We start from the raw sequence: 12056 nt of genomic DNA on the forward strand, positions 1-12056 counted from the left end.
ATATATTAACTAGCTCTGTGATGTACTATAAAGAAAGACAAAATATCCAGTAAAAGGCAGTTTTGTGGATGAAAATGCCTTGTTGATGTCAGAGGAGAATGGGCAGACTGGTTTGAGATGATAGAAAGGCAACAGTAACTTAAATAACCACTCGTCACAATCAAGATACGCAGAATACCATCTCTGACCGCACAACACATCGAACCTTAAAGCAGATGGGCCACAGCAGCAGAGGGCTACAGCAGCAGAAGACTACACCGGGTGCCACTCCTGTCAGCTAAGAACAGCTAACAGGCTACAATTCGCACAGGCTCACCAAAATTGGACAATAGAAGATTGGAAAAACGTTGCCTGGTCTGATGAGTCTCGATTTCAGCTGCAACATTCAGATGGTAGGGTCAGAACTGAGCATCATTTAAAGGAGTGTTGCCACAGACTGCGTCCACCCCTTTATGACTACAATGTACCCATCTTCTGATGGCTACTTCCAGCAGGATAATGCACCATGTCACAAAGATCAAATCATCTCACCACTGGTTTCTTGAAAATGACAAGGAGTTTACTGTACACCAATGGCCTCCACAGTCACCAGATCTCAATCTAATAGAGCACCTTTGGGATGTGGTAGAATGGGAGATCGTATCATGGATGTGCAGCCGACAAATTTGCAGCAACTGCGTGATGCTATCATGTCAATATGGACCAAAATCTCTGAGGAATGTTTCCAACACCTTGTTGAATCTATGCCACAAAGAATTAGGGCAGTTCTGAAGGCAAAAGGTACTAGCAAGGTATGCCTAATAAAGTGGCTGGTGAGTGTATAATACTTAAACATTGTATATTAATAAATAGTGGTGAACTCCTAACCTGAATACTTGTTCCAGGTCAGCAGGTCAAGTTTTGAAGCTTTAAATTAACATAAAGACCCAGGCAACTAGCATTTTCAAGAGAAGAGTTTCAGTGACAGCCTACATATTTCTCAGTACAGTAAAACAAACATCATTGCCACATATAAAAAGTTTACACATAGTATAGACCAAATGTTCAAACATATTCAATGCCATCAATTCCTGTACTTTGCCCACCATAACTGCTCGATACATTGCTTAAGTGACTAAAGGCCAATTTCAACGCTGCTGTGTTCACACCAGGGCTGCTTCTCTCCCCATAAAAGTCAATGGGAATGCAAAAGTGTCTTGAAGCTGGTTACCAGGAGGTCTACTGCAGGTAAAATGAGGGTCATAAGATAGTCAACTGCAGATCAAATCTACCTGTCAATGAATTTTGAACGATCTCAGAAACGTGTCAACTTGGTTATCAAACACATGCTGCATTTTCAACCCAAATCCTTGTCAACACTGGCCCAGACCCTGCTTGTCAGATACTCACAAAGTTGGTAAACCAGTAGGCACACTTTCCCGTCATTAGCCTCTTTGGATTGCAGAATCTTGTGATATACTTCAAATTAGAAAAAAGACGAGGTGGGTTTGCCTTAATTGTGATGTAGATAAGACCAGATAGAAGGTCGTCAGTGGTGGCTGGCTGCTTTGTAGAGATATCTATGGCTCTAAAAAGGTGGTCACAGGCCTTTGTCATACAGGCAAGCTTGTCCTGGGGGGCTCTCTTAAAATCCATTTCTAACAGAGCTATAAGTAAAGGAGAAAGGTTACCTTTAATAACTTATTTTATATACAAAAAACATGTGTTATGTACAATTTGAACCACACGTGAAGCACACAGGAACCAATTCATATGCAATTCAGTGAGGTGCGATTTATTCACAATTCGCCAAGTCGTGCATGCACCAATTTTGGAACCGCACTGCAACCAGATCGCATGGTACTTTTGTTAACCCCTTGATGCCAGCCGTACGCATATACGCAACCTTGTTAAAACAACTTACCATACTGTGAGCGCTCACCCTGCATGCTCCAAGCACAGAAGCCCGTGGAGATCAGTAAGCTCAATCGGGAGCTTTCCGATCATGTGACTGCCAATGACAGTGGTCAAATGACCAGAATGCCCCCCTCCCGGCTTTTGGAAATTTTAAAGGGCCAGGAGGCAGTCAGTGCGAAGAGGTTAAGATTGCACCGACACCTGCTGCAGATCACAAGGGCAGTGCAATTTGAATGTGGTGTGGGAAACACGCATGAATTGCAGAATTTCCCGCACCACATAAGTGTGAACCTAGGCTTTGTGGACAATGTAGAATGAGCTAATTGAATTATTTACTGACAGTGTCTAATGATATAAAAATGTGATTTACATGAGATTTAAACCTTATTTTATTTTAAATGTGCAAGAGCTTTTCTTTGTAACAATACTTTCCACTGACCTGTAACAGCACTGGCAATTTGATCATTGACTTCTTCATCTTGTTCACACAAAGAAAACTGAAGAATCTTAGGAGTAATCCAGCTCAGTGACCTAAACAAGAAAACCTATCTATAAGGATTACTTGCAGAATGCATGGCCAACACAGCACACACATACATAAAGAGTATGCTAAAAATGACTGTTTTGTTGACTTCCCAAAACTAGATTATATGCAGTCAATTATTAATGGTCCCTAGATACATGCAGTAAAACCAGCAAGTTTCAAGTTACTGTAGCTTACACATTTCACAAAGCTCTCTACTTACAGATCACCCATTTCACCATCTGGTTTGCTTCTCATTGCCTCCAGCAAAAACAAAATAAAATCAATGCCCATTAGGATCAGCAGTCCGTCGTTCTCTTAGAAGTAAAATACCTAGGGCTTTTAATTCACAGTGATAGTCGCTTACCTAATATGATTCTGAAGTGAAAGATCTTTTTGCTCCTCCTCTGGATCATGCATACAGAAAACAGACTTGTATATACGAGTCATTACCAGTTTCTCAATATTATCCAATAACCGATCTTTTTCCTCTGATGTATCTGAAAGACAGACAAAATTAAAGTGTTACTAAACCCTGGACCCTGCACTCACTATATCTGGCCTCCCACTACACAGAATGTGGAAATGCAATTACTTTAGTAAATATAAACTGCTTAATACCTTTTCTCATCAGCACTATATAGCAGCCTTGTGACTTCTATCAGTGTCTGGTTAAAGCCTGTAGGAGGAGTTTTCATACTGCACTGAGCTGTCGTATCAGGATCTAGGACCCCTGATCCCCTGTCTGGACAGCGCTGATTGTCCCTGTGCTGATTACTTGCACTCTCTCTCCCAAGGAAAAACTCTAGCAATACACACCAAACTGAGCATGTGCAGCCTGACTCAAAAGGCTCTGTCTTATCCGGACATGTTCTGGAGTCAGTGGAAGAATAGGAGGATCTGTGCATACAAGATCAAACAGCATTTTTACACAATGCAGAGGATTAAGGCTCATTAACACATGTCTGTTCTACTGAGTGAAAAAGCACTTCAGAGTATTTGTAAACCTATCTCATGTAAGCATAGGTAACTTCAAATTACATTTTCAGTATTTTAAACATGCAACTGTTAAAACATCTGCTAAACCTGATATGAAGGTCCTTATGCAGGCACTTCCTGTTATAGGATGACATTGCTCTGCCCCAGTCTCCCAGTTTTACTCCTGTGTTGTCACCCTGTTACACAGTCTTCATAATTAGAAGAAAAAGAAAGAAACATTCCATCACTGTGGTAAGAAAACAAACCCTGAGAAAAAGTGCATGCATAGAATGGATTCAGCTATAAAGAGCCTTCAGGTGATCAGCAGTGCGGATATTATGGAATGAAAAAGAAAAAAGGTGAAAAAAGTATTTTGTTTAAAAAAAGACAGTAGTTTATGGCACACAAAGCAAAGGAGAAGGCCTTCAAAAAATACAAGGCTTAGGGATCATCATTAGCATTCAGACTTTACAAAGAATGCAACAAGATATGTAAGGGTGCAATTAGGGCGGCCAAGATAGAACACGAAAGACACATAGCGGAAGAGAGCAAAAAAAAAAATCCCCAAAAATTATTTAAGTATATAAACAGTAAAATAGGGAGGACAGACCATATTGGCCCCATAAAGAATGAGGAAGGACATCTGGGTAGAAAGGATGGTGAGATGGCGAAGGTATTGAATTTATTCTTCTCCTCGGTCTTCACAAGGTAATCGGGGGGGCTTCAGTAACCAAAACTACAGTGTTTGTTCTCATGACACATCACAGGAAGCACCCTCATGGCTAACAGGACAGAATTAGAAATAGACTTGGGAAAATTTAACATTAATAAATCACCGGGACCAGATGGCGTGCATCCGAGGGTACTTAGGGAACTCATTCAAGTAATTGGCAGACTATTGTTCCTAATTTTTACTGACAGTCTACTGACTGGAATGGTACCAGCTGATTGGAGAAAAGCCAATGTAGCACCAATATTTAAAAAAGGACCAAAATACATCCCTGGGAATTACGGACCAGTTAGCCTAAAATCAATAGTATGCAAGCTCTTGGAGGGGATAATAAGGGACTATATACAAGATTTTAGTAATGAAAACTGTATCATTAGCAGCAATCAGCATGGATTCATGAAGAATCGTTCTTGCCAAAATAATCTATTAACCTTCTATGAGGAGGTGAGCTGCCATCTAGATAAAGGAAGGCCCGTAGACGTGGTGTATCTGGATTTTGCAAAAGCATTTTACACAGATCCCCATAAACATTTACTGTACAAAGTAAGGTCCGTTGGCATGGACCATAGGGTGAGAACATGGATTGAAAACTGGCTACAAGGGCGAGTTCAGAGGGTGGTGATAAATGGGGAGTACTCAGAATGGTCAGGGGTGGGAAGTGGGGTCCCCCAGGGTTCTGTGCTGGGACCAATCCTGTTTAATTTGTTCATAAACGACCTGGAGGATGGGGTAAACAGCTCAATCTCTGTATTTGCGGACGACACTAAGCTAAGCAAGGCAATAACTTCTCCGCAGGATGTGGAAACCTTGCAAGAAGATCTGAACAAATTAATGGTGTGGGCAACTACATGGCAAATGAGGTTCAATGTAGAAAAAGTTAAAATAATGCATTTGGGTGGCAAAATATGAATGCAATCTACTCACTAGGGGTGAACCTCTAGGGGAATCTAGGATGGAAAAGGACCTGGGGGTCCTAGTAGATGATAGGCTCAGCAATGGTATGCAATGCCAATCTGCTGCTAACAAAGCAAATAGAATATTGGCATGCATTAAAAAGGGGATTAACTCCAGGTATAAAGTGATAATTCTCCCACTCTACAAGACTTTGGTCCAGCCGCACCTGGAGTATGCTGCCCAATTCTGGGCACCAGTCCTCAGTAAGGATGTACTGGAAATGGAGCGAGTACAAAGAAGGGCAACAAAGCTAATGAAGGGTCTGGAGGATATTAGTTATAAAGAAAGGTTGCGAGCACTGAACTTATTCTCTCTGGAGAAGAGACACTTGAGAGGGGATATGATTTCAAATTTACAACCCCACAACAGGGATAAAACTTTTCCGCGGAATGGAGTTTAATAAGACATATGGCCACTCACTAAAATTAGAAGAAAAGAGGTTTAACCTTAAACTGTGTAAAGGGTTCTTTACTGTAAGAGCGGCAAGGATGTGGAATGCCCTTCCACAGGCGATGGTTTCAGCGGGGGGCATCGATAGTTTCAAGAAACTATTAGATAAGCATATACAATGTAATACTAACATAAAATCACACACATAGAATGGACTTGTGTCTTTTTTCAACCTCACCTACTATTCAACTATGTAACATTGCTTTAGCAAACTAAATGTCATTCAGCTGGGGTTTACATGTATTTTTTGGCTTGGGTTGATGGGCTTTAGACGTGTGTCGGTGACATTAGTTGGACATCAATTTGAAATACTTCTGAGATTATTAAAAATTCACTGACACGGTAATCTGACCTGCAGTTGACCTTTTGACCTAAATCTGACAAGCTTAATTAGGGTTTTGCATTTCCATAAACTAGTATGAGAATGCAAAACCCATATGACGCAAACTAAAATGGGATTTTTGTACTCACTGTGAAATCTTTTCTTGGGGTCCATTGAGCGACATAGGAAGTCATCCGGTTTAGGTATACTACAGGTAGGATTGGACACTGCCACAAAAAAAAAAAAAAAAAGGGGGAAGGCATCCAGGTAACCCCTTATATTACCAGTATAACCCAGTTTTTTAACAAAGTAGTACCAACAGCATGATCATATACACAGAGGGGTGGGACCTGTCTCCCATGAATAGACTCGATGAGTACAAAAATACTATTTTCTTTCTCATCCATTGAGGAACAGAGGAAGTCATACACTGCCGGGATGTCCAAAAGCAATCCAACTGAGGGGTGTAATATAGCAAACAAAAGGCTAACAGGCCAACAAAACAACAGAACTGTGGATTTCCTGCAGCTCAAAACAACACCTAAAGGATCTTTTGTCTGGTTAGACCATGCAAACAGAAGACCAGGTGGCAGCATTGCCAAGTCTGATAAGAGCAACCTGATGCCAAAGTGCCCAAGAGGCACTTACAGATCTAGTAGAGTATGCCTTGACAGAAAAAGGTGGCACCAAATTCTTGAGACCATATGCTTGATTAATGGTCTTCGTCAACCACCAACAAATGGCGGAAGAGAAGCAAGTTCAGCCTTTCAAGAACCATGAGCAATGACAAAGAAAGGGTCAGTCTTTCGGAAGTAGGCAGTGGTTGAAAAACTCTCACAACCCCAAACTACATCCTGGAAATGGAGGGAAATCTTACGATTAAATGAACCTAAACAGAGGGATGGAAGAATAAACTTTTAGTGGTGCTGAAGGCCAAATGCTGGTTCAGACCCATCTGTAAAAAAGCAAAGATACATTTCATGGGGAATTTCCTGGGGCTAAAACCTCACGTTTCACACTAAGAAAAGTATACCTTCCATGTATAATGATAAACCTTGCAAGGAGTAAACGTCCTAGCTTTTAGAAAAGTGGGAAGAACAGATTCAGAGATGCCCATGTTCCTTAGAACCTAGGCTTCAACAGCCATGCTGCTAAAGCTAGCTACCATGAAGCAGGATAGTATATCAGTTCATGAGACAAAATATGTGAATGATCTGGAAGAGCCCAAGGAATGTCCACTAGGAATCTTACCAGGTTGCAGTATTACATTTGCCTTGACCAAACTGGAGATATAAGAGTGACTAGACTAGATCCTGTAGAGTAGATGAGGAACGAATTGCTGCTGAGGAAAAGGCATAGATTAGGGTGTACTGATCCCACAGAGCCACCAGACCATGCACAACTTCCGCTAAATGGTCCCTGTAACTGGAGACAAACCTATTCAGTTTGTTGTTAAACCTGAACATCAGGAGGTCTACATCAAATGTCCCCCATCTGCGACACAGGTCCTGCAACAACTCCATGTGTAGAGACCACTTCTCCCAGATCCAGGCCTGTGAGGAAGTTCACCTGCCAACTGTCAATGTAATAGTATACAAGGCTAACGCATAAAGTTCTAAATAGGACAGGATCTACTCTACCTTTCTTGCCATAGAGAGATTTATGGTTCTTCTATAAGGTTCCTCCATAAAGTTCCTCCCAGAAGCATGCCACTGTTGTGGCATTCTCCATCTGAATCCAGATCGACTTACCCTCTAGCTGGGAGGAATTGCATTGCAGAAACAACCAAATCGCCCGAAGTTCCAGAATGTTATTGTGGAGACAAGACCTCCGATCTTAACAGGCTGTCATCCATCATAGGGAACTTCCTGAAAATGGGAAGAAAGGACTTCCGACTCCAAAACCAGATTCCTGGACCACCAAGACAGGGACAACCTGGTCCTCTGAGGCAGACAAACCAGCCTGTCTAAAGCCAGGACTGATGAACCATGATGAGAATATGTTGTGCTTGAGGGGTCTGGAGTGAAAGTGGGCAAATAGTACTGCCCTGAAGAAGGGTATTAGCAGCCACAGGACTCTCATGCAGGAGCGAACAGTTGGGAAACTGAAAAGTTTTTTTGGAACGAAAAACTCTGGCTTTACATTACTATCTCCGCCAATTAGAGGTCACATCTTTACCTCCCTCTTTACCTCCCTCTCCTCCTTACCATTCACAAATCACATATCACGGCAACTCCATATAATCAAGCGTATTTATTTTCAAGCCTTCACAGTGAGTGAACAAGGTTTATCACCAAAACTAGTCTGTTGCTGACTGCACTCACTGTGAAGGCTTGAAAATAAATACACTTGATGATATGGAGTTGTCGGCTGCTTCTTTTACTCAATGACCGTTTGTCTATAGGTGTGCAGGAGGACACCTCAGCTTGGACACCCTGACTGCAAACTTCCAAAGTAAGACTTTGTTTCCCACTGCTCTGGGATATACAATCTTTGATCAAATCACAAATCACATACCCTGACTTTGTTTTGTGAATTACCAAGAGGAGACGAAGGCAGAGAGGTGACCAAAGCACCATGAGACCTACAGTGCTATTAGCTGAGCAGGCAGGGAAGTACAGTGGAGCTGTATTTCCATCAACATGTAACAAAGATTTTGAAAGCCAGAATAGGTTTACTTTTCTCCCATCAGACACACTGAATACCTGTTGAACAAGCCTTCATAACAACCATAACCATGCATGTCTTTCCAGCCCCAGTGTTAAGTTAGAGAAACAATAGCTAAGAGCCTGAAAAATGCAGCCCAATTACTAGATACCACAGTCACCCTACCTTCATAAAATGCCCAGGGGTGTTTAGGCAACCTGAATGGGCCCACATACGCTGGGTTCATTATCTGATCATGCCAAAATCACCAGTCATCCAATGTCTACCACTAACTTTTGAAGTATTTTTAAAGTATCTGACCTATATATTTCCTCAACAGTCCTAAGAATCTGTAGACTTCTAAAATGTGTGATGCATTTAATAATCTGCCTGATGTTCGGAGTGAGCTATCATTTTTATGACACAGTGGTTACAACAGAAGTAAAATAGATGTGCATAGGTTGTCAAAGAATCCAATTACTCACCAGGAATGTGGTCCCCAATTTGTCTATATAAGGTCTGTACATCTTCTGCTTTTTTATCCACTGTAAGATTCTGCAAGACATTCAAAATATATAACTATATCTTACAGTTCTGATAAACTTGACCCCTTCTTCCAAACCCCTACCCACATAAACAAAAAAATAATTTACCCACGACCCAGGCTGTACGAGAGAGAAAGCAATAGTGACAGGTCTTTATTACAGGAAGCTCCTGCACAAAGGCAAAGTTTCACACTGGATTACTGCACAGACCCGGAAGAAATACACAGAGTACACCAAGGATCAAGGAAGAAAACACATGATGAATATATTTAGGCAATATTTGCTCATCCCCCTAAATTAAATTTACTGCTTATCTATCCTATTAGCTCAGCTGAAGAAGCTGCTTGGTTAAGCATCAAAATGTCAGCTACAGTACTGTGCAAAAGTTTAAGGCAGGTGTGAAGAAATGCTGTAAAGTAAGAATGCTTTAAAAAATGTATATTTTAATTGTTTATTTTTATCAATTTACAAAATGCAAAGTGAGCGAACAGAAGAAAAATGTAAAACAAATATATTTGGTGTGACTATCCTTTGGCTTCAAACCAGCACCAATTCTTAAGCTGGCCATACACCTATAGATTATCTGCAGATTTTCTATGGTTAGATGGAAAAAGTGGGAGATTCCTCCATCCACACAGTTTAGCGAACTTGGAGAAATCTGTTGCACTTTTTCCATCTAACCATAGAAAATCTGCAGATAATCTATAGGTGTATGGCCAGCTTTACACTTGCACAAAGTCAGGTGTACGATTAACCAATTATACCAAGCAGGTGCTAAATGATCATCAATTTTATATGCAGGTTGGAACACAGTTATTAACCACTTTCCGCGGCTGCATCCCGGCCCTTTAAGAGCTTCTAGATGCCAGGAGGCGGGCATTCGGGTGATGTAACTGCTGTCACTGGCTGTCCCAGCAGACACATTATCAGAAAGTTCCCAATTGCAAATCTGCATCTGGAACTTTTGTACTGGGAGCACGCAGGGCATGCGCTCTCAGCACAGAAATGTTCACATTTAGGCCACATTTATGCGGTCTCTCGGTGTTAAAGCCCACCCCTTGAGAGGCCGCATGTAGGCGTGTGGTCGGCAGGAAGAAGTTAACTGAAACAGAAACAGCTGTGAAAGAGGCTTAAGTCCCCTTTCACACTTGTGCGACTTGTCCTGCAACTTAGGACTGCAAAGTCGCATGACAAGTCGTACCCCATGATTTCCAATGCGTACCATTCATATCTGTACGACTTCAAGTTGCAGCGACTTCAAAATAGTCTCTGCACATGTTTTGAATGCCTTTATAGGTTACCCGTTTAGAGCTACAGAGGAGGTCTAGCGCTAGATTTATTGCTCCCACTCTAAAGTTCGCAGCGATAGCTCATGTGTGGTGCGAACACTGTTTACATATGCGTGTACAACTTGCATATGCGTTTGCTTTTGCGCGCAAGCATGGAGGGATGGGGGCGCTTTACTTTTTTTTTTTTTCTTATTTATTTTTTACTTTTTTTTTTTTTTTTTCCATTTTTTTAACACTTTTATTCCTATTATAAGGAATGTAAGCATCCCTTGTAATAGAAATATGGATGACAGGTCATCCATATGGAGAAATCTGGGGTCAAAAAGACTCTTTTAACCTTTCAAAGCAAAAGATAAAAAAAAAAAAAAAAAAAAAATGTTCGATGTTTTGCTTTAAAAAAAGCCTGGCCCACACGTGACGTTGCTCTGGTCCTCCAAGGCCATCAAAGAGTATATACTCTTTGATCGCCTATGGGAGCAGCCAGCCGCAACACCAGATCTTTTCTCAGCGAACCGGCAGAAATGGGAAGCTCGAGTAATGCTCTGGAAAGCATTTCCAGTGGCTCATGAGCCGCTCAAACTGCTTTCATGAAAAAGCCAGCCGCCAGGTGCAAAAAACAATACTGGGGTTATGGCTGATCTTTTCAGCCATTATCCCAGTAAACCACTTGCAAACCGCATCGTATATGTATGTATTATGGTTGGCAAGTGGTTAACAAATGCCTATAAATGCTCATAAGGGAGCGCTACATTGTTTGGTTACTCTGACATTTCCTGTATACATTCTACCTTTTGGCATTGCACCTGAAAACCTCTTGTAGAGTTGTCCCTTGTTTTCTCAGTGTACAGCAGAACGCCTTTATCTTTGCAGTTTGTCTTAGGCCCCTTTCACACTGGGGCGGGAGCGGCGTCGGCGGTAAAGCACCGCTATTGTTAGTGGCGCTTTACTGTCTATATTCGGCAGCTAGCGGGGCGGTTTTCCCCCCCACTTGCGGCTGAGAAAGGGTTAAAAACCACCCCAAAGCGCCTCTGCAGAGGCGCTTTGCCGGCGGTATAGCCACAGTGTCCCATTGATTTCAATGGGCAGGAGCGGTATACACACCGCTCCAAAGATGCTGCTAGCAGGACTTTTTTTACCGTCCTGCTAGCGCACCGCCCAAGTGTGAAAGCCCTCGGGGCTTTCACATTGGAGACAAAGCAGCGGCACTTTCAGGTCAGATTGCAGGCACTATTTTTAGCGCAATATCGACTGCAAACTGCCCCAGTGTGAAAGGGGCCTTAAGATAGCTAAAGCCATATAGCTCTCCCTGCCCTATCTCTTTCAGTACTGTTAGTGGGGTGTTTTTTTTTTTTTTTTCCGTTTTTTACTGTATATTGTCTGTGGTCTGTGTACCATTGTGAAAATGTCCCAGAACAGGTGTCTCTATTGGATTATTTCCCCTTATTTCTTGTTCTGGGGAAAACGCAAACTTTGGATTTTCCTTCACTTTCTTTCTGTTACAGCTTACCAGCTTACAGGAGTGAATCTCATCAATGGGGAAACAAACACCAATTAAACCCTGACAAAGGGTCTTACACTGGCCATACAATGATCGATCAGCGTGGGGCCATGTCCGCTTGACAGAAGTCGATTGAGTAAGCACTGTTAAGAAACATGCTGGAAAATTTTTCTCAATCAGTAGTTGCGGCTGCTGATCAGTGGGTGCATCGGTTAGAATACAATG

General features: G+C 41.9%; 1 protein-coding gene across 1 annotated transcript in view; it reads right to left on the reverse strand.

Annotated features, from left to right (window-relative positions):
* The window catches only part of LOC141144970 (rab5 GDP/GTP exchange factor-like), a 50638-nt gene that overhangs the window by 20187 nt on the left and 18395 nt on the right, over nucleotides 1-12056 (reverse strand). Inside the window, exons 4-7 of the mRNA XM_073631144.1 lie at nucleotides 8985-9054; nucleotides 2787-2919; nucleotides 2336-2427; nucleotides 1390-1646 (exon numbers count right to left, since the gene is read on the reverse strand). Of these exons, the coding sequence (XP_073487245.1) occupies nucleotides 1390-1646; nucleotides 2336-2427; nucleotides 2787-2919; nucleotides 8985-9054 (552 nt within the window). The remainder of the gene's footprint in view (nucleotides 1-1389; nucleotides 1647-2335; nucleotides 2428-2786; nucleotides 2920-8984; nucleotides 9055-12056) is intronic.

Source organism: Aquarana catesbeiana, linkage group LG01, assembly GCF_042186555.1.
Source record: "Aquarana catesbeiana isolate 2022-GZ linkage group LG01, ASM4218655v1, whole genome shotgun sequence".
In the NCBI taxonomy this organism is placed as follows: Eukaryota; Metazoa; Chordata; class Amphibia; order Anura; family Ranidae; genus Aquarana; species Aquarana catesbeiana.